This window comes from Lutra lutra, chromosome 2 (assembly GCF_902655055.1).
Source record: "Lutra lutra chromosome 2, mLutLut1.2, whole genome shotgun sequence".
Lineage (NCBI taxonomy): Eukaryota > Metazoa > Chordata > Mammalia > Carnivora > Mustelidae > Lutra > Lutra lutra.
Genome location: NC_062279.1, coordinates 30,485,188 through 30,507,043, shown reverse-complemented (window position 1 = coordinate 30,507,043; position 21,856 = coordinate 30,485,188). Strand labels below are relative to the sequence as shown.

General features: G+C 42.3%; 1 protein-coding gene across 6 annotated transcripts in view; it reads right to left on the bottom strand.

The window, feature by feature from the left end:
- Nucleotides 1-7,142, bottom strand: part of NRG1 (neuregulin 1) — a 228,900-nt gene extending 221,758 nt beyond the window's left edge. For all 6 annotated transcript variants that reach the window (XM_047716950.1, XM_047716949.1, XM_047716951.1 and 3 more), the window contains exon 1: nucleotides 6,914-7,142. In XM_047716950.1, the coding sequence (XP_047572906.1) occupies nucleotides 6,914-7,010 (97 nt within the window). In that variant the 5' untranslated portion in view covers nucleotides 7,011-7,142. The remainder of the gene's footprint in view (nucleotides 1-6,913) is intronic.
- Nucleotides 7,143-21,856: the final 14,714 nt, after the last annotated feature.

Here is a 21,856-nt window from a genome sequence, read left to right as displayed (position 1 = left end):
AAAGGCTACTTCCCATTAGTAATTTTTTTTTTTTTTTAAAGACAGAGAGTGCACATTCGTGCACAGGGAGAAAGAGAGGGAGAGCGAATCTTTCTTTTTTTTTTTTTTAGATTTTTATTTATTTATTTGACAGATCACAAGTAGGCAGAGATGCAGGCAAAGAGAGAGAGAGGGAAGCAGACTCCCTGCTGAGCAGAGAGCCTGATGTGGGACTCGATCCCAGGACCCTGAGATCATGACCTGAGCCGAAGGCAGCGGCTTAACCCACTGAGCCACCCAGGCTCCCAGGGAGAGCGAATCTTAAGCAGGCTCCACAGTGAGCATGGGGCCCAACACAGGGCTCGATCTCATGACCCTGAGATCACGACCTGAAACAAAATCGAAAGTCGGCCGCTTAAACAACTAGGCCACCCAGGTACCCCAATAATACCTGTTTTGTTTAAGAAACATGATGAGCAGTACTACTACACTTGGAAAGAGCAGGAGGGGAACACAGCTGAAGATGACTCGCGCTGGGTGGGATCAAGCACGATCAAGGAACAGGGACTTGGTGACCGTGTGACAACATTAGCCCATGATCCAACAGATTCAGTCTTTCATTCCTATTCTCAAAAATGGGTACCTCAATCACAGTAGGCTTCTTCAACAATTTTAGCTAGGAGCTGAGGAAACAGTGTGAAGAAATGAGAGCAGATGTGTTAGTAAAAATCCTTTGTTCAAATTTGATGTTTTCACATATTATTTTTCTAATGCCATAGGGAACTATTTATTTCATTTTTTTAAAGATTTTATTTATTTATATTAGAGAGAGAGAGAGAGAGATCACAATCAGGGATAAGGGCAGAAGGAGAAGCAGACTTGCCGCTGAGCAGGGAGCCCGATGTGGGATTCAATCCCAGGTCCCTAGGATCATGACCTGAGCCAAAGGCAGATGCTTACATGGGGAACCTTTTAAATATGACTAAATCACTTTGAGGTCTCCGAACTTATTCAAAAGGAATTGCTGTAAGGGGCAACCGAAGGGTGCTTGTGAGATGCTAGGTTCTCCGAGGCACAAGTGCTAGCGAACATTAATTTCACAGACATCCCCCGCAGGTGACAATGGCATCATCACCATCAGAAGGATGTACCGGAATGTTCCCATTCAGAGTTCCTTGTGAATTCAGGCTCTTTGGTCTCACTGGAAAACAAATGCCTGTTGAGGCAGCTAACTCTGATGAAATCAGGGCCCTTCTCTTCCCCACAGATTGCCCAGAACATCAAAGTAACTCAAGAAAAGCAGAAAGGAGACATTCTTTGGGGAATAGCAGTGTGATGCTCCTGGAGCACCCTCTGGAGGCCACAGGAAGGTGACAGCGGCAAAAGAAGAAAGAAAATTCTGGTCATAGCTGGCCTTCCAGGGGCCGCAGCCCACAGACCTCACTTGAGCGGGACTTGAAAATGTACGTGTTCCATCTTAATCAAGGTGACATAAGATGAATGTGTAATTCAGCTCTAGTTTGAATAATGCAAAAGAAATACAAGATGTTAACATTCTTGAACAATTGCGTCGTTTTAAAACAGAAAAAAAAAACAATGTGCTGATTCGTGTATTTTCAGCCTACATTCTGAATTCTTTCAGGAATTTATTGCAGAGGCATCTTTTAATAGTTAGAAGAGCGGAATGTGAAAATGTGACATTTTCTTGAAGCACACAAGGTTAACCAGGGTCCTAATAATTATCAAACTTCTCAGAGCAGCCAGCTTTAGCTTATTAAAACTGAGAACAAATTAAGCTCTTTTTTTTTCTAACACCTTACTTTTTCTAAAGCAACAAACACTGACATCTAATGGCATTTTGGTAGCTCACTTTTTAAAGAATCTATTAAAATTCATGCAAGGACGCATACATAGGATTATGATTAGGATGTGTAGGATTAGGGTGGGTCCAAAACATCACTTGTGCCTCTGGGGAAATTTCATTTTTATGAGCCTTATAAGCATATTTTCCTCTGGTTAAAATGAACCAGGATTTAGGTCAATAGTACCTGATTTAATTTTTTTGTATTTTCTGCTGATGAAGGGGAAAGCCCTAGGGTTAACTAAAATATGAGAAGTCCATTTACTTGTCTTTTTGAGCAAATAAAATCACTCACCCCAAATCCTGACATTCACTTTGTTTTCTTTTGTCCTAATAGAATATGATAAACTCTCAGGACTTGGTTAACGCCAAATTTAACGTGTTACTTCAAGAAAGTTAATAAAGTGCTGATTTGGGAAGCATCACACTCCTGGAACTTAAAAACACTACATACAACTATTCTGGTGAGGAGGGGAGAAAACAGACAGTGAGAAGTACGATTTCCCACGTCCATTATTTATTTATATATAGAAACACCTGCACTCAATTCTGGTCTCTTTGCTGGCAAGAGACTGTTACATTTGATAAAAAGATAACAAAGAAAATGTTCATACACACTTTCCTTTTCAAATGCTGCGATCTGTACTGGTCCCCAAAGAGAAGATTATACATTCTATATAATAAAGTGAGGTTTGAGCGTCAAGTCTTAAGTGTTGCCAGAAAAGGAGTCGTGTTTCAAAATCTTCTCATAGCTTGAAACCTCAATGTTTTTCTGCCAGAGATAAAATTATGTTGCACCTCACTCTACTTTCAATATTTAGACTGAATTCAGGACCGTTTTCATCATATATATGTGCAGTTATCGTATTTGACATATCCCCTTTTCTCTATATTTACAGGTAGTAGATATTAATATTTATACTCACTCTAATCTAAAGCCGGTTTGGAGTTATTTTTTTACCATAAAAGGTAAATTTTGAAAATGATGTCAAATACCCTTGCAAAAACACAGACAATTTGCTCCTGAAGTCATTTTATAAACAGAGCTAACATTTATTGGGCACTTACTACAAGGCTTCCAGGGATTATCTCACTTAAGCCTCAAAATTACTTCTTGATGATAATAATGTTGTGCAATTTTTTACAAATAAGGAAATTAAGGCATAGAGCAATTAAATAACTTTCTCATAAGACCATTAAGGAACAGCAGCACTAGGATTTAAACCCAGGCAATCTGGCTACAGAGCTAAGAACTAGGCAACCTGCTCCTTGCTGTCCGACAGCTAGGCATTTTTATACTTCCTAAACAAAATATACAAAGTACCTCTTAGAACATGCTACGATATTTAATAAATACTAGGTCCCTCATTAAAAAAAATATAAAAGCCTCCAGTATAGTGCCCTGCATCGAGTAAGGTATCCCCTATTCTCATACTTGTTCAATGCTTCCTGGTTATTTACATATATTTATTTTTCTCCTCATTCTTCCATCAGTTACTACTTTATCATTCTGTAGGTATGAGAATAAGATCCCAAGTTTCTCCCTCTCTTTCTGCTTCAAAATAATTCTTCAAAAGCAATCCCATTTCATCCTATAAATAAGACTTAGTGTTTTGAGTAATTACAGAAGGTCAGTGGCCAGAAGTAACCAGGTTGAAAGAGATCACTGGACATTCCTCCTGCTCTGTAAATACACACCGCCCTGCTAGTGACAGCACACTTTACATCCAAGAATGTTTACAAGCACTTCACTCTCGGGAGCCACTTAAAGAAACAGGTGGGTGATGTCACCCAGGGAACACACAAACCACTGCTCCCCATTTGCTATACTAAGTTTCACATGTAGTCACAAATGCCCCTTCTACCAGGATTGCAGGGAGACCCAATAGCTCCAGAACGTGGCTTAGCTTGATAATGAATTTGTTCCAGGTTTTTAAAAAAAAGGGAGGGGGTCTTTTGTGGTTTTTGTTTTTTTCTTTTTTTTTGAAGAAAAACATATCAGCAAATGGAAATTCATAAAGGAAGTTCTGAGCCATAAGAGCAAAGCAAACAAAACTCTGGTTTTGTCATTGGGGCATTGATAGGAAGTTTGTTGAGCTAAATCAATAAGAAGAGGGTGGATATGGGAGGTCTAGAATCTAGGAGGCCCAGGATATTACAGGGCCCCTGGTACTACATGGATCTGTGTTACAAAGCCCAGGATTTGCTGAGGTTGCTTATTTTGAGCAAAGAAGAGGAACCAATGAGCCCAAGGGCTTAGGACCTATTAGAGCCATTATTATGGAATAGATAATTCTGTTGAACATCTGCAGCCCCAATAGTGTGCAACTCAATATTCAGTTAATTGTATAAAAATGTGGATGCTATGCAACATAGCCATGTATGTATCACATATCAGTCACACATGTCATATGAAAGTTAAAGAAGCCTTTTTCCCCTGAAAATTTCCCTCTGACAGATGTGTTTATGCCTCTACATATAATACACTGCACTGCGGGGCTGAGAGGCTGTTATCTCAGCATTATATCTCCCCCGACTGTCGTGAAGTAATGTATTAACATCCAAAGAGAAGCTGGGCGGTTGCATGTGCAACATCTAGCAGTTTCCGTGGCCACTTTAAGCAAGGGGGGAAACATGGAGCTCCTGACCAGCTGGGTGTGCTCCCAGGTCCTCATCAGGGCTGGCATGTTAAGTGGGAACACTACAGTCATGGCACCAGAAGTCATTCTTGGGAGGGTGCCTGAGGACTTGAGTGTGAAGAAAGTTGAAAAGGGAGTGTGAGTTTCTCCCACAAGCCATTATGCCTGTCAGTTACTTATTTCCCTAAGATAAGGACAAGGACCCTGGCATGCCCCATTATGAGGAAAATGACAAGGAAAGAAACATGATTTGAAAGCAATACTATTAATGCCGCGTGCTTTCACATAGAGCTGGTTTCCAGATAGCCATTCTTTTCAAATCAGTCAAAGAATCAATATTCTTAAGTGGTTTATGTGATTTAAAGAATTTTTTACCCCCTCCAAGGTGCCCTGGAAGAGGTAAAAGTTTCCTCCCCAAAGATGAGGACTACCCGACGGAAAAGGGAGATAAATATACTGTGAAGGAACCTAGAGCCAAGTGCATCTCAAGAAGATAGTAAAGAGAATAGTCACTTAAAGACGCCAGTCCATGTGGTTTAGAGGAAATCACCGCTGTGGACTAGAGTGCAGAATGAGAGTCACTGAGGAAGCTACTGAACTCAGTGTCAAGGGAGAACATTAGGTCGTCACAACACAGCTGCCCACCTCGTAGATAAGATCTGCAGGACACAGAAATGCCCGCTTGCTCTTAAATCTACCTGCTTATCTGAAATGTCTACGCTTAGGCACTGCTGCTATAAACCCTTGACAAAACGCAAACCTGTTACCTAAAAAGGATGCCACTTCAAACCAATGCTCCTCCTTAATTCATCAGACCACCTACAGAGGACCACGGAAACTTCTGAAGACAGAGTTCATGGGCAGGACAGGGGAACACCTAAAGGTCCCTGCAAATGCCTACAACTTTACAGTTTGGATTCCATCCAAGGTCTTTTTAACTTACCACGATGACTTTTGAAAGGACAGCCGATAAAGTCACTCACAGAGGTTGCTAATTTGGCTCCCCATTTCATACCTTGTCTCCAAAACACAGGGTAAAAGTAAAGACAATCTCAGTATGCCCTCATGAAGTAAATAAGGTGAATCTGATCAGCAGTATCTTATTATACAAGCATGCACAGCAATGGTCAGTGGCCAAACAATTACTCTTTGTTCAATTTCTGTTTTGCTCAAAACCTGTGGAAGGTCCCTGCCAGTAAGTCAGGTTCTGAAATGCTATCAGTGATACCAATAAAAGGACTAAGCAAATCTTGTTTTCTTCCTACAAGGAACAGACAAATCTTTCTGCTTATCTTCTCAGCCACAGTATTACCAAGTGCCAGTGAATTAAATTTTCAGAAGTGCTTTATAAAATGTGCTGGGGGATGCTTTAAGTGACTTAAGGGTTCTGGATCAATGAACAACCGGGCACTGCAGAGACAGGAAAAAAAGCCCTTATACTGCACCCTCTCCTCTCTTTTTTTAAGCATCTTCTTCACTCTCTCATCAGCAAGTATTTATTCGGGATGCTTGCTCGATTCAAGACAGTGTCTAAAAGGGTCAGCTCCTCTTAGGGAAATCTAAGGTGAAACCGTCAATCACATCCGTGTTCTGATTATTAAACACAAGATTTGTCTCTAGAAAGCCTCAACTGCCGCTTCATCTTATTATATAACCAGTAAGCAACTGGGTTCAGAAATGTAGATAAACTTTGCTTTTCGGAACCCCTTGGTAACATAAATTAACCGTATTTATCAAGGAGGTCCTGAAAAACAGAAATGCTAAATTTAAAGTTTGAGAACTTATTTGGAGCCGACCTGGTTCCTGGCACTGGGCTAGATTTTATCTGCTTCGCTGACCTCTAGGAATCCCTCTCAACTCACCTGAGGTCCAGTATCTCAGGGCTGAACCAGGGTGCACTCACGCACACACCGCGGCGACCCTGCACACCGCTCGCCCCAAGCCCCGCCGCGCACCAGCTCCCGGGGCCTCTCCCTCGACCACCCAGCTCTTCCAAACCGGCCAGGCACGCCAAGTGGAGACCCGTTCCCGCTTTTCTCGCTAGAGGGCAGACGGGGCCCGTGCAAAGCCCTCCTGGCGCCGAAGGAGCGCGCACCCAGCCTCCGCTCCCGCACTCGGGTCCGGGTCCCGGGCTGGGCTCAGCTGCGGGGCGCTAGGAAAAGGCCGAGCCACCGAGCGCTACGCGACCAGGACCCTCGGAGGGCGCGGGTCGCGGCGGCAGCCCCCAACCCTACGCGCGGGGTGCGGGCGCCCGGGTGAGGCCCCGCGCCCAGGTGAGGGGCGGCCCCACCGAGAGCCAGAACCTCCCGGCTCGGCGGACGCCCAGGAGCAGCGCCAGGCGCCCGGAGCGCAGGGCGCGGGGAGCCGAGGGAGAGGCGACGGCCGCGGAGGAGGAGGAAGAGGATCGGGGAGCCGCGCCGCGCTGCGCACTCACCTGGGCTCTGGCCGCCCGCGGGGAGCGCGGGCTTCTTGCCGGAGCCTCGGTCCTTCTTGCCCTTCCCCTTGCCTCTGCCTTCTTTGCGCTCGGACATCTCGCCCGAGAAACGCACGCTCTGCGCGGACCGCTCCCGGCGAAGGCGACGCGCCACAAGTTTGGTCCGAGGGCTTGGATCGGGTTTGGGAAAAGTTTGTCCCTCGAGGGGGAGAGCGCGCGGCCGAGCTGCGGCACTCGCGCGGCGCGGGGGCGTCTCCTGTCGCCTGCGGGGAGCGGCGCGGACGCGGCGTGCGGTCCGGGCCACCTGGGGCTGGCGCTCGCTCCTTCAGCCGGTCGCCCTCGCTCTCGGGGCTGCTCCTGTCGCCCGGGGAAGTCCTCGGTTCCCGCCGCGCAGGGGTCCGCAGCTGTCGGCTCCGGCGGTGGCGTCCGTCCGGCGCGCTCGTAGCCCGAGGAGGGAGAGGCGTTCACCGTCCTGCCCGCGCTCCCATCGCCCAGGCAGCCGCCGCCGCTCAGCTCCTGCCCTCCGCGCGAGCCCGGAGTTCCGACAAGTTTTGGGGAACTCCTCGCCGGCTCTTTTTCAATTGCCCCACAGCCACCCACCTCCCGCCCGCAGGTTGGAGACTGGCGCCTCCTTCTCCCCCTCCCCCTTGCCTCGCCCCCTCCCTCTTCCCCACCACACCCCCACCCCGAGGCGCGGACACGCCACCGGGAGGAGCCTGGGCTCGGCGCTCCCGGGCGCAGCCCCTTTCCCTCCCCGAGCCTGGCCGGGCGGGGGGCGGCGGCGCGCGGCGCGGCTGCGGGGAAGCCCCGACAGGGGTCGCTGGAAGCTGCGCGGAGACGCCGCCGCCGCCGTCGCGGGAAGCGAACCCGGCGGCCCCGGGAGATTCAAAGACCGAGGAAGGGACCCAGGGGGCTCCTCGCTCTCCTCCGCTGCCGGGCAGCCCCAGAGGGCTGCTCGGTTCCCAGCAGTGCGGAGAGACGTTGGAGAGAAAGTCTGGAACTCTTGACACCTGCCCCCCGGCCCCAATTAAGGCTCTGGAACCCTCGGGAAGGAGAAGAACTTCTGCCTTTTTTCCAGGAGAGTTTGGGGTTTGTTCCTTTCCTACTTTAGTGAAAGCCCCACACACGCGTGGGGCAAAGACAAACCAAGTGCAAGGGAACATGGGTGTAAGACTGTTCCAGGTACCCAGGAAGGGCTCAGGGAAGGGATGGACAGATCGCACCATCTTCCCAGATTTGCTCCGTGAAATGTGTGTGTATCATGTGTTTCACAACGTGCCTGTCAGAATTCTTCATCGTTAGCTTTTTAAAAAAATAAATAGTAATAATCTAGCCTCTTCAGAGAGGGTGTCCTAAACTCACTCACTCACTACAACTTGATTTTCAAAGGAATTGATAAAACCTGCGTTAAAGACGATCAACAATAAAATTACTGCAATGGCTGGGGGAGGAATGGGGTGGGGGGAGTCACTCGATTCCCGCCCAGTGAGAAAACAAGCAGGGAGGAGTAGAGTTGGGCTAGAGCACTTTAATTCATTAAATTCGTCGGATTCAAACTTTCCTCGGGACTGCGAGTGAGTCCTACTTCTTTTTCCCTTGTCCTCCCTCTGGTGGAGAATTCTAAAGAGCAGTGAAATCAAGAAAAATGTTGGCACGCACTGTTGCGAAGGACAGAAGTTAGAGGCCAGAGTAATCCACACCACGGAATGATCCAGAATCATGAAAAGAACACATCCTCCTAGTTAGATCACAGCTGTGGCTAACTTAGAACGCTAATTTACAGCGATAGACTCCCGCGGTGGTCAGGAAGAGCCGAATATGAACAACCATAGGTGAAATTTACTTACTCCAACTTACAAGGGACTTGCTCCTGATTTACCGTTCTCTGGAGCTCATGCTAACCGAAGTATTCCATGCTTCCAGACTTCTCTGTATATATTGTAATTGCCACCATTTAAATAAAGATGAAATCCGGAGTGCCCCCTTGCTATATATGTGGGAAGGGAGGGGGCAAAAACATGCATTTTAAAACACCCTAAAATGAAAAGAATCTTATTCTTATTTAATCTGCAGGGTAGTAAGAACTGCTGAGAGATATCTTAGCAGTATTGCCGTCATTATTTATTTTGAAAAAGTTTGATGGGGCGCCTGGGTGGCTCAGTGGGTTAAAGCCTCTGCCTTCAGCTCAGGTCATGATCCCAGGGTCCTGGGATGGTGCCCCGCATCTGGCTCTCTGCTCAGCAGAGAGCCTGCTTCCCCCTCTCTCTCTCTGCCTGCCTCTCTGCCTGCTTGTGATATCTGTCAAATAAATAAATAAAATTTTTAAAAAAATGTTTGATGTCCAGGTATCTTCTAATGAACTTCAACAAAGACCAAATATAAATTTTGCCAGGCTATAGGAACAGCAAAATCGGGGGGAAAATTATGAATAAACCTGAATAGCACTGTAATATTCCACAGAGTCTAGTGTAAAATGAAATCTGAATGTTGGCTGAAATAGCTCTGTTTTCCCAGGAGGGGCCACTGCTCAACAAGAAGGGAACAGCAAAATTCAGAAAAAGGGAGCCCTTTCAAAAAAAGGTACTTTTTTCCAGGATATAATACCCTTTACAGACTTTTCATACAATGGATAAATGTTATCGAATGCATCATTATTTTAGAATTGAAGAATATAAAGCAAAAATGTATCCTGGAATAAAAAGCTTTGGGTCTATCCAAACTAAAGGATGGCGGTAGTAAAAACCCTTACCTATGGGATTCCTATCAGTTAGCTTTGTTTTGGGTCTAGATGTTTTACTTTTCAAACAGTTTACTAATTCCTTATTACAGTAATTTTTCAGTGAGGATAATGGAAGAGCCTACAATTTCATCATAACTTTCCATTTGAAGGAATCTGTAATACTAGTGGACAGTTTTTCCAAAGTGAGAATGAAGGACCACAGAAGAGATTGTTGCTAATGCAGGAGCTTTATAGGAAAACATGGCGGCCACGAAGTAACAGCAGGATTCCTATGGAAATACTCTGGCCTGGGGAATTAGGGAATTAGGGAAAATGAAGGGAGGAAGCTGAGTAGAAGTGAGCATGCAATAATTGTTCTTTTTTGGTTTGATGTGCTAGAGAAAGAGAGAGAACAAAGAGGACGAAAATTGCAATGATAAACGTTGAAAGAACATTTAAGAAGGATGATGAAGGGGCAGTTGGATGACAGGGCTTCCTGGAACTGTGTTTAGATTTTGGAGTCATATTTTAGTTGTCAGTTGCCGCTGAATTGTCAGAAAATGTATGACAAAGTCCAAACTTTGTTTCTACTGAAATGTGTCTTTATCCTTTATGTTATTTAATGTTAATTTTTTGAGGGTTATTTTACTCTATTAGTTATGATTAGGTAAAAGGTTAACAAAATAAAAGTCCATTTTTTTGATAATTAAAATATTTATAAGATTTTTCAAGAGCTTGAGATTGTCCTTAAATTATTATCTCTGTGGTCAGGAAGTGGCAAATGATTTTGTACAGTTGGTTTTTTTTTTTGTTATTTTGTTTTGTTTCCTTTTTAAAAAAACTTAGAAATGATCAGAAAAAAAAGGATGGAGAAAGGAAGAAGACTATTTTTACTTTCTTGAGGATCAAAATATGAACCTGAATTGTATAATTTAGGAATGATGACCTATCTTCATGGTATAATTTTCCTAATTTGTTATGTATTGTTTAGCTCCTAGAGTATGTATCATTGAGATTTTATCAGCTCTCAAGTAACTACGTCAATCTGTCAACATTTGTCAACTCCTGAAAAATAGAGTGGAAATTTATAAATAAGCAACTTGAGAAATAAAGACAAAATGGAGATCTTATATTAAATAACAACTTAAAATAAATGCAATCCTGTGCCATAACATTTTTCTTTGGTGAGGCTTACCTTTTAGAAGCACTCTTAGAATCTACAAAGCTAACCGAATATGCCCTTTATCTCAGTAATTCCCATTTGGAAATTAATTAATTCCCAAGAAATTAAATAAATAAAATGAAAGAACATTAACATGTGAAGATAGATTGTAGTTTTTGCAAATTATGTGCATACTGACAGTAATGGGAATTTACATTTAGAATTAAATAGGTACTTTTAACTTTTTGAAATAGAGGAACTTAAGATAATTAAAAAAAAAAAACTTTGCAACAAAGTTGGCATTAATGAAGATGCATGAATACAAAAGAAAATCTCCAAAACAACCACTAAATGTGCCTGACTTATTCATTCAGTCATCAAGCACCTACCTACTGAACCAAATGCTAGATAGTAGAGAAAGAGGAAAAAAAAAAAGTCCCTATTCTCATGAAGTTAAAATACTGTGAGAGAGGCATAAAAACAAGTTATTATAATACAAATGAAAAGCAGGGCCAGGAAAGTTTTCTAGGGCCTGAGGCTCATAAAATTTGGGGGCTATTTTTGAAGGGAAAAAAAAACCCCCAATACTATTAAAAATACAAACTTAAATCCAAGAACTTTAAAGGACCCTAGGATGTGAGAGATCTGGAAGTTTATTAGCTTCATGGTAGTTTCACCTCTGGCGACTGCAAACATATCTCACCTTCTGCAACATTATAGTAATGGTAAACAGCAAGTGCATACTATCTTAGAGTTTAGATACTCCTCTCCCTATGAATAGGAGACATTAATAAGCAATCAAAAGGGGGGCGCCTGGGTGGCTCAGTGGGTTAAAGCCTCTGCCTTCGGCTCAGGTCATGATCTCAGGGTCCTGGGATCAAGCCCCGCATCGGGCTCTCTGCACAGCGGGGAGCCTGCTTCCCTCTCTCTCTGCCTGCCTCTCTGCCTACTTGTGATCTCTGTCAAATAAATAAAAAAATAAAAAAAAAATAAGCAATCAAAAGGAATACCCACAAAACTGAAACAAGCAAAGACGATCTTGTGAGGAAAATGTGATGAAAGGAGCCTTAAGAATTCACAGATGAGCGATTGTCCTGTATGTTTGGTTAGACTATTAGAATCAATATGCAAGTTGGGTTTGGTAAACAAAAGGCTTCTGACCCACGAGATGCCCTGGCAAGACTGGAAAGCTGTCCTCCATTACATTTGGCAAATATTTGACAGAATTGCTAACGAATCATAGTCTGTCTGCTATGAAGAGAATCAGCTTGATAACAAAATTGTGAGTTTAGAATCCCCCCCAAAAAACTAATATAAAACTAGGTGCCTGGGTGGCTCCGTCGTTAAGCATCTGCCTTCCACTCAGGTCATCATCCCAGGCTCCTGGGATGGAACCCTGCATGGGGCTCCCTGATCAGCTGGAAGCCCGCTTCGCCCTCTCCCATTCCCCCTGCTTGTGTTCCCTCTCTGGCTGTCTCTTATCTCTGTCAAATAAATAAAATCTTAAAAAACAAAAACAAAAACCGTAAAACTGTCAGGTTCAAACAACATTAAGTAGAATCTACACTTATGTTGTTATGCATATGATGTGATTTTTTTTAGAATTATATCCACAGATGATTACTGTTGTTATTATTATTATTAAGATTACTCTTGTGCATGACTGTAGGGATACATCATATATTAAAAATGGATTATATAGCTGAATACTAATGCCCAATTTCTTTTTATGGACTCTATTTGATAAACAGGGCCAGTATCATAAATCTTTTCTGGAGTAAGGTGGAGATAGAAGACTCGATAGTTTTCAGGGCGCCTGGTGGCTCAGTTGGTTGGGAATCTGCCTTCCGCTCAGGTCATGGTTCTTCTGGGGTCCTGGGATCAAGCCCCATGTTGGAGAAGCCTGCTTCTCCCTCTCCTCCCGACTTGTGATTTCCCTTTCAAATAAATAAATAATTTTTTGAAGAAGAAGAAGAAGAAGACTTGATAGTTTTTGAAACATTTTAATTTCTTTTAAGAACATAGTTTCAGGCAATTTTTTGGTTTCTCTTCCTTACCTCCACAGTAATTAATTACCTTTATCTTCCTCATTTCCCTTGCAACAGGTACTTAATTCAGATGTGCATGTGATACAAGTACCTCAAATTTATACACACATATATGTATGCCTATACATACACAGACATAGATGTGTGTACACATCTATGTATGTGTGTACACATTTATGTATGTGTGTACATATATGTGTGTGGATATGTAGTGATTTTTCTCTTTCCATTATTGGGAATGAGAAACACTATATTTGAATGTGAGCTTATAAAACAGAGGTTATGTGAACTTTGTATACCTTTTTCCTCTTGCTATCCATTAGATTCCACCACCAAGCTTTGCATCTGATAAGCACTGGTTTTGCATAGAATGAATTTAAATAGAGTAGAATGAATATAAAAAGCCTGCTTCTGATATCACCATTTTCTATCAATCACTAATTATCTACTCTACAATCATCTTTGACACCTTTTCTGCATCCAATCCCTCCCCATGTCCTGTCATTTTGACTTCAGTCTTCTTTTATCCCTCTTCATTAACTACCACCCAAATCCATGCCTTCATACTTTCTTTGCCTTGACCATAGTAAAGCTTTTCTACCTGGACTCTTGGTCCCTCTAGTTATTTTGGCACAGAAGTAGTCAGAGAAGTCTTTTTGAAATGCAAATCTAGCCCAGCCAACTTTGCTTCCCAGAATCCTATCAAATGCCCTTGAAAGGCCAGGTCCTGCCTGACTCCAGCCTTCTCTGAGTATGCTTCATCCCTCCCTCTCCTTGCCTCAAAGAGGCCTCTTTGCAACATGCCTCTAAAGCTGGCCATTCTTTCTGGCCCCAGTGCCTTTGTACCTGCTGTTTCTGCCTGAATTTTTCCACAACCAACCCACTTTGCCTAATTCCACTTATCTCTCAGGCTTCAGTTGAATTTCACTTGCTTAGAAAAACTGTCCACTGCCTTTGAAAACTGTTTTAATTTCCTATCATACTTTTGCATCTGCTTTGTAACATTTCTTCTTGTCTATTACTATATCATTGCTTTGGTGATTTTTTTTTTTTTTAAACAACAATCTGCTCTGGACATTAATCACTTTGAAGGTAAAGACTGACAATGTCATGTTCTTTGTTACATCTCTTCGGATCATAGCCAATTATATACATTTTGTTAATTGGTAGATAAATGAGGAAAAATAGAATGACTTTCCATATGTATATAAGACTATACATACAGTAGGTGTATGTAATTAGGTTTATTTGACCGAACTTTAAAATGGTAATGACGTTGATCATACTAAAGCGGGATGCTTTGGGATAACTTCTGTTGAAATAAGCCTTTCCAAGAACAAACACATAAAGTAAAAATTTTGACTTATCAGTACAATCTCTCAATGCTTTAGGAGATGAGGTGATGACTTCTGTGAAATGGTAAAACCCCAAGAAGGATAATGACTTTTTTCCCTAAATTGCCTCTGCAAGATTACATTTATTGGCTCCATTTCCTCCCTTGGATTCTTGCAAGGGGTCAGAGAGATCCATAAAACAGCTACATTTTAGCAGGGATGTTCTAACAAAAGGATAATGGATGAAAACCTGCAAACACAGCATTGCTAACAGGGTTAAAGACCCCTTTCTAGCTGGGGATAGTATAAGGTTGTTCTCACCATTAAATTATTTTTCATTTTGCAGACCAGTGGTAAGTCCCCATTTGGTCACTGCAGCAAGTGGCTCCCCATAACCACCTTAGAACTAGAACTTTGAGCTTCATTTTAATCCTCTAGTATTTTGCTCCCTTCTCATCATTTGTATCTGTGCAGCAAATGCAAAGGGATTTCTCCATGCATACTTGGGGTTCAGTTTGTGTGCACACCTAGTAACAGCCAAGAGAGAAGTAGATGCATCCATGTCTTTTAAGAATTACCCCATAAGATCCACTCCAAGGTTAACATAATTTCCTTTCAAGAGGCACTTTACTCATTGTTGTGAAAAGATTCACCCCTGTGAAATTTATAATGATGTTAAAATACAAATTCAATGTCATGAGTGATGAATTAGTACTTCAAATATTTGAGCAGTAAGAGTAATTTAACAGATCAACTCTTTGCCTCAGAATGTCCCATAAGAGACACCTGGGGGAAAGCATTTCCAAAACAGATTATAGTATATAGGAGATTACTTCATAATGTCATGATGATAACTGGGCTCTATGAAGGGAAACACTGACCCACAAATTCTGTACCTGGCTCAGGAATATAATAACATCACAATCATTCTTTTTCTTTCCTTCCCACATAACTTCTTCTTTCTTATTAATCTTTATGAATTCTCTCCCTCTCCTCCTCCCCTTTTTTTCAGCATGTTAGAGCCCAGTGCTTTACGTATCTGATTTGACTAGGGATTTCTAGTTTTCGGTTAACAGCCAAGAGTTAAGTTCTCAGAGGAATGTTACAGTCATCTCCACCCCTGGACCCAGGCCTAGAATTCGAGTTACTTTGCAACAGACCAACTTTCAACACACTATATGTTTGGGAACGTGTGTGTGTGTGTGTGTGTGTTAAATACACACACACACATATATATATCTTTCAATTCTCATTCATTTGGGAAAATAATTTCACAAGTATTAACAACTCAAGGCGAGTCATCTCTTAAAGATGATTTAGCAGAACAATTAGCTAACTTGACAGAAACCAAATGACTGTCCAAAAAATAACTGGTGGCCAACCATGCAGAAGATTACATTCTTATGGAAAATGTTGTCTTTTCTGCTTAATCATAAAGATTGGGTTTGTTCCAGCTCTTTCCCATAGGTGCGAGATGGAAACCACCTAATTCAAACAGTGCAGGAAACTCTGGTCTTCCCCACAGTCTTAACCAGTATGTAGAACCCTTTGGGGTCCAGAGAGCTTCTGGGGGTGATCCTGAATCCCAGACATCAAACTGAAAAATCTAAGAATATGTTTGGCTTAGCATTTGTGAGTAATCTTTTTTTGGTCCTAGAGTTGATAGAAATCTCTGAGATCCTATAAAGCGGATATATTGGGGCATAGAAAAAATATGGCAGTCCAGTTGAGACTGGTGTCTTTGAGACTGGCTCAAACCAGCCCTGGTTTTGTAGGGAGGAAGAGAAAGAGTTGACATTTATCTTGCTTTGGAATTGCACAATCTTTTTTTCCTGTGGTTGCTGTTTCCAAAAGATGGTCTCACAGAATGTGGTACAGATCCGGTCTCCCTTTTATTTTTGTAATCATAAGTAGGCCCCCGAGCAACCAGCAATATGCTAAGATTTATGTCAGTGCATGTTTACTATAGTACTGGAACTATATAGTTCCCTCTCAGAAGTGCAATGGAAGGGACTTCGTTCATATTTTCTCAACTCATTTTTTTTAATTAATTTTTCCCCCTCTTATCTAAGAAATTTTCACTAGAGTATTATCAATTATTTCCCTCCCTGTCCTACTGCTGTACCCGCCCAGCCAATCTCTATGCCAGGTCACCCCATCTCTCCCCCCACCACCCGCCAGGGACATTATCTTTCCTCATTCTAACAAAGAAACCGTAACAGAAACTTTCTTTTGACCTGTCCTTTCCTTTTACTACCCAACATTCTCAGTTCCTTTTCATTTACCAGCTGAAGGAATCCATTTCCTCCTCCCCCAACTCACCACCAATCTGATGAAAATCCTCAAAATTCATTAATGCCTTCCTAATTGGCACGTGAAGTGTTCTCTTTTGAGTCTTTATGCCTAGCGAATACTGATACATCATCCTGAAAGCTTTTCCTGGGACTCAGAATAATATCTCGGTGGCGGAACTTTGTACCTTCTCTGAATTCTTTTTTTTTTTTTTTTTCCTACCTGTCTTTCAAAGGCTGGCTCATGGCCCAGTATTTAAAACCATTTTCTTCTTAACTACATGGTAATCCCATAAAAATGTCACTCACTGTCAGCTCTCTCAAATGTTGATAATTCACAAATGTGTGTATATACATATATACAACTACTATATATATTCCAACGAGCTCAAAATGAACAGTTTAGTAATCCCCAAGCCTTCCTCCCCCATCAAAAACAAAACAAAACAAATATGTCTTAGGATCAGAAACTAGACAACATCCTGAATTTTTCTCCTCCCAGTTCTTCTCCTCTCCTGATCCCAGCCAGTTGGGAGCCCCGGTTCCAGCACATTCACCTCTAGATCCTTCTCACCATCTCCTGGGCTTCTCCCCCAATGGAACTCTGCAGACTGGTTTTTCTAAGTCCTCTTCTTTTGTTTCTGTGCTCACACCCAGTCACCCTCCCTCCTGTTACCAGACTTAATCCTCTAAAATGTAAGCCATTATCTTGGCATTCCTTATGTGATATCTCTATCAGATTCCTGTTGCAATAAAGTGGAAACTTCCCCGTGGAGGACAGCCAGGTCCTTCTCAGCCTAAGTGCTGCGTACATTTGCAACCTCTTTCCTGTCCTCTCCCGTGCATTCGGTGCACTCTGGTCATGCTGAACTGGATAGATCTTTTCTCATTTCTGTGCCTTTAACTCTGTTTTTCCTCCTACGAGGAATTTCTTTCTTCCCCTCCTCAGCCTAGTAGACTTCCCCTCTTCCTTCCGGATCCAAGTGAAAGCTCACCTCTTCTTTCTATCCTTCCCTGATGCTCCAGAACAGAACCATGGCTGCCACCTGCGTCTTCCTTATACCTCCCTTCAGTTTAGCACCTACGTTATTCTAATGATTTGTTTTCAAGTCTGTCTCTGCTGCACAGGGAGGATGCCCCAGGAGTGATCCATGTGTCTCCTTAAAGCACACATCCAACATATGCATATGTATATGTACATTAAAATGAGTAGACTATAAATGTATGCAAAGAATTCACAATTTACATTGAATGCAACTTCAGAGTCAGCAGTCATTGACGGGTTTTTTGATTTTTCCAAATTTAACTTTTCACTCAAATATACATGGGGCTTTAACAAAGTAGCCCAATGTTTCCAAGCTCTATATGAGTTATATCTTCACTGACTCGTTCAACCAAAGTTACAAAGTTGGCAGGATTCACGAACAAGCCTACTTGGTTTCTCTCACTACATGTGTTTACACTTTCGTCCGCTTTGGTCCCTTGCTTCCCGATTCAGTGCCTTATCTCACCATATAAAACACACATGAACAAACAAAACTGGTATGAAAATATCAACACTTGTTACTCATTAACCACCATAATGAGGTATTAGAAAGATCAACTAAGCCCTTATTTGTAAATTCCTCTGTAAGGAAAATGAATTTATTATGTATAGCATTCCTTGAGATTTCTGGAAATTTCATTATAACTCTGGAAGGGGGAAATAAAAAGTCCCTTTATACAGTTGAGATGTCTCAATTGCTTGATCTCTGTCTCTCAGAGAGGGCTTGTCACTCAGCAGCCCCATCTACCCTCCCCCAATCCCTGCCCATGAGTCCTGAGAGTCACTGAGGGTCACAGTCTCTGCTGTGGGCCTGGACGGAAGCCTGAGGAACAGAAGCCTAAGAGAAGCCTGAGGAAAAGAAACCTGAGGAACAGAAGCCTAAGAGAAACCTGAGGAAAAGAAACCTGAGGAACAGAAGCCTGGGGAACAGAAGGCTGAGGAAGAGAAGGCTGTCTACGAGAAAGCACCGATGAGTCAGACAGATCTTTGAATGCTGATCCTGCTTCACAGCTGTCTGCTCATCAGGAAAATGGGGATTATAATTCTTACTGTAATCGGTCACTGTTAGGAGGATTAAATGGGTTCATGTGAGTCAAGTGTCCAGCTTGGAATTGGCACTAGGAATATGGCGCCTCTCCTCGTTATCACTGTCCCCTGACGCCCAGCTGCTGCCAACCCAGGCTAGGTTTCCCCAAACATCTCTGAATCTAAGCCAACTTCACTAAAAGGAGCTTTATGCCAAAAGAATTACGATTTGGTAAGTACTGAATAGATAGTTCTGGATTACCCCAGGCCATCAGCCCTTAAGGCTACAGAGAATAAACAAAACCAATAAAAGTCACATATTTTTTTTAGGGATTTGAAGTTTTCACCACACTGTTCCTAATTTACCTCTTCTCATCATCCGTTTTTGGCTTTTCTATAGGGCAGATAATTCTGAAGTGGCTCAGTGGGAGGCAGCATAAAGGAAAAAGGAGGTAAATATGAAAACTAGTACTTGAATGAATAGAATATTACCCATTTAGTAAACAGAATTCTAATACTGATTACAAGATTCCTGTCCACTGGTGTAGACACCCTGCCTGATGCTCTTGCTTTGAGTATGGCTGGGACTTACGGATATTATGGAATACCACTCCTGTGATTGGGTTATCCATTAGTTGACTTTGAGCTAACCAACAGTGAGATCTTCCTGGGTGGGTCTGACCTAATCAAGTGAAGTCCTACAAGAAGGGCTGGGCCTTTTCCCTGCTGGCTTTGAAGTAGCTGCTGTCATATACTGAGAGGGTCACTTGTCTAAGAATGGAGGGTGGCCCCTAGGAGCTTAGAGCCATCCTTAGCTGACAGTCAGCAGAATGGGGACCTCAGTGCTACCACCACAAGGAATTAAAACCTGCCAGCAACCTCACTGATCCTGGAGGAAGGTATAAGCTCCAGACTGGAACAGAGCCCAGTCAATACCTCAATTTCAGCTTTGTAAGCCCCTAAGCAGAGGACCCAGTCATGACAATGTCCAGACTTTGACTGACAAAACTGAGCGCTAATAGATGAGTATTGTTTTCAGACTCTAAGATTGGGGTAATTTGTGACACAGTGATAAAAAGCTCATGCAGTTATAAAGACATTTTAATTTACAAAATGCTTCAGACAGCACAGGATGGGTGGGAGAGGACAAGGAAGAAGACAGTTTGGTGTCTGGGGTGACTCTCCCGGCTCTGTCACTCCCCAGCTCTCTGGACCTGGGCAGGAGGGTAGGGAGTGGGGGCCATTTCACTTTCCCAGGCTTGACTCCCTTCATCAGTAAAATGAAGTCAGTAACTGACAAGATGTCCGCAAGGTGCTTTCCAGGGTCGAAATATCCTCTTACATTATATTTTACATCCTAGATTATAAAGCTTGGTTTTGGGGAGGATAAATCAAGGCACGCAGGGAATTGATTTGGAAATTTTCACAGGTAGCCGATGAACCCCGACTCAGCAATCCTCGCTCCTCTGTTTGTAGACTACCCCATCTCCAACCCTTTCTTTGAGCTTCGGCCAGGCTCGCAGATATCAGATGGACTCCAAGAAGGTTTACGAGCCTCTCCACAGGTCCAAGGGGGACCTAAAGAGTTGGGGCTTTTTTTTCTATTTTTGGAGGGTGAGGGTTTGTTTTTATCTCTCATAGGGATATTTTTGGCAAATGTTTTCTGCCAAGATAATCAGTAAGATAAAGCACCTGCCATAGGGATGAATGCTATATAAACTTTGATGTGTGTTCATGGTGGACATAAAGAACTTTTCTATAAATACTAACAATTTAAGTCAAAAATATATCACAGCCTAAGGATTCATCAGGGAAATGTGTTCATGTTCCTAAGGAAGGTCCATGGTCCTGAAGCAGCAAAATTTTTGGCATGGGTAAGGAGTGTGTTTGACTCTGCCTTTTTTGCTTTCATATGTATGTTTTTATCTTCTGATCTGTACAAATAACCCAAATGGAAATTTCTTTTAGGAGACAGGAAAGTAGAGGAAAGTGTTTCAAGTCCACAAAATCAGCTGGAGTGAAATTATAGCTTTGCTGTTTAGAAAAAGTTCCTTTCAGCAAGATTTACTATGTTACTATGAGTAGATGAACTTATCTCCTTTCCCCAACCTCATTAAATCATAAAACATTTCCCTAAAGCCACTTTGGCTCCAATGCAAAGTTTTTCTGTGAAAGTCGTGGTATGTGTTAACTAATTCCAAGAAACCAAAATTATCTAAAACTTTTCAAATCCTGGGACAATCTCAGAATGCTCAATTACATAACAGGGCTTTAAATCAACCCGGAGACTAAGTAAAATGGGTAATAAAAGAATACAGTGAGACAGTTTTGACAAGTTGAGTTGGATTCTGAAAGACATGTTGGAATTGGGATCTGAACTATTCAGCTTGGTCTATACACTGAGAAAATTGTCTATACTACAGTCAGACACCCACGGTTCTGTCAGCAGAGCCTCGGATTACCAATCAAAGCCACTCATGAGCTATCCCTAAATGTTTTAACATCACCATTCTGTGATGATGGAACTAATATTAATTAGAAACATATGTCTTCATTCACACTTCCCATGTTTTGAAAATATCAGAACTACAGTGGAATTAATGGTAAAACCAATAAAACTTAGGCTTCAGCCTTCCATACCTGCAAAAGTCCCTTCCAAGGCCTAGAACTAATCTTATATTAGTAATTTTTTTTAAAGGTCCTCCAAAATGTGCTCCTATTTGAAGAGATACAAATACAGTTTGAGAAATAGAGTAAAAATGCAGACAAGTTACCAGTTAGGGTTTGCTATGTTGGCATCTGACTAAATAGGGTTTTGGTTCTTTTTTCTTTTTTTTTCTTTTTTTTTTTTTTAATTTTTCAAGTCCTGGTTTTTGTATTACTAGCCCTACGTGATTTAGATCATCCTCCCATTCTCAGCACAGAGAACATCCTCACCTTGCCACACTTTTAGCACATGCATTCTCAAAGCTTCTCTGAGTTCCTGGGGAAGGGGCAAATGGCTGGTATAGAGAATGTCCTCTTTCTGTGGTTATGAGAATGATATCTGTTTGTTTGCTAGTACAATAACTCAAACTGCCAAAATTACAGTTCAACTTACAGTTCTAGTTAAAAATGGTCCGGAGTACAAAAGTAATTAGTATTTTTAACATTATTCATAGGCCTAATCTTTCTTCCTCCCGTTGCAAATGCTAGAAAATAAGGACCAGGCCTGAGTATACAGCTCAAATGTCACTGATCAAAGATCTATCTGCCTTCTTCATGATGAATACATATTAGATTTACACATAAAGAGGTGTTAAGTTCTTTGAGGGCAGA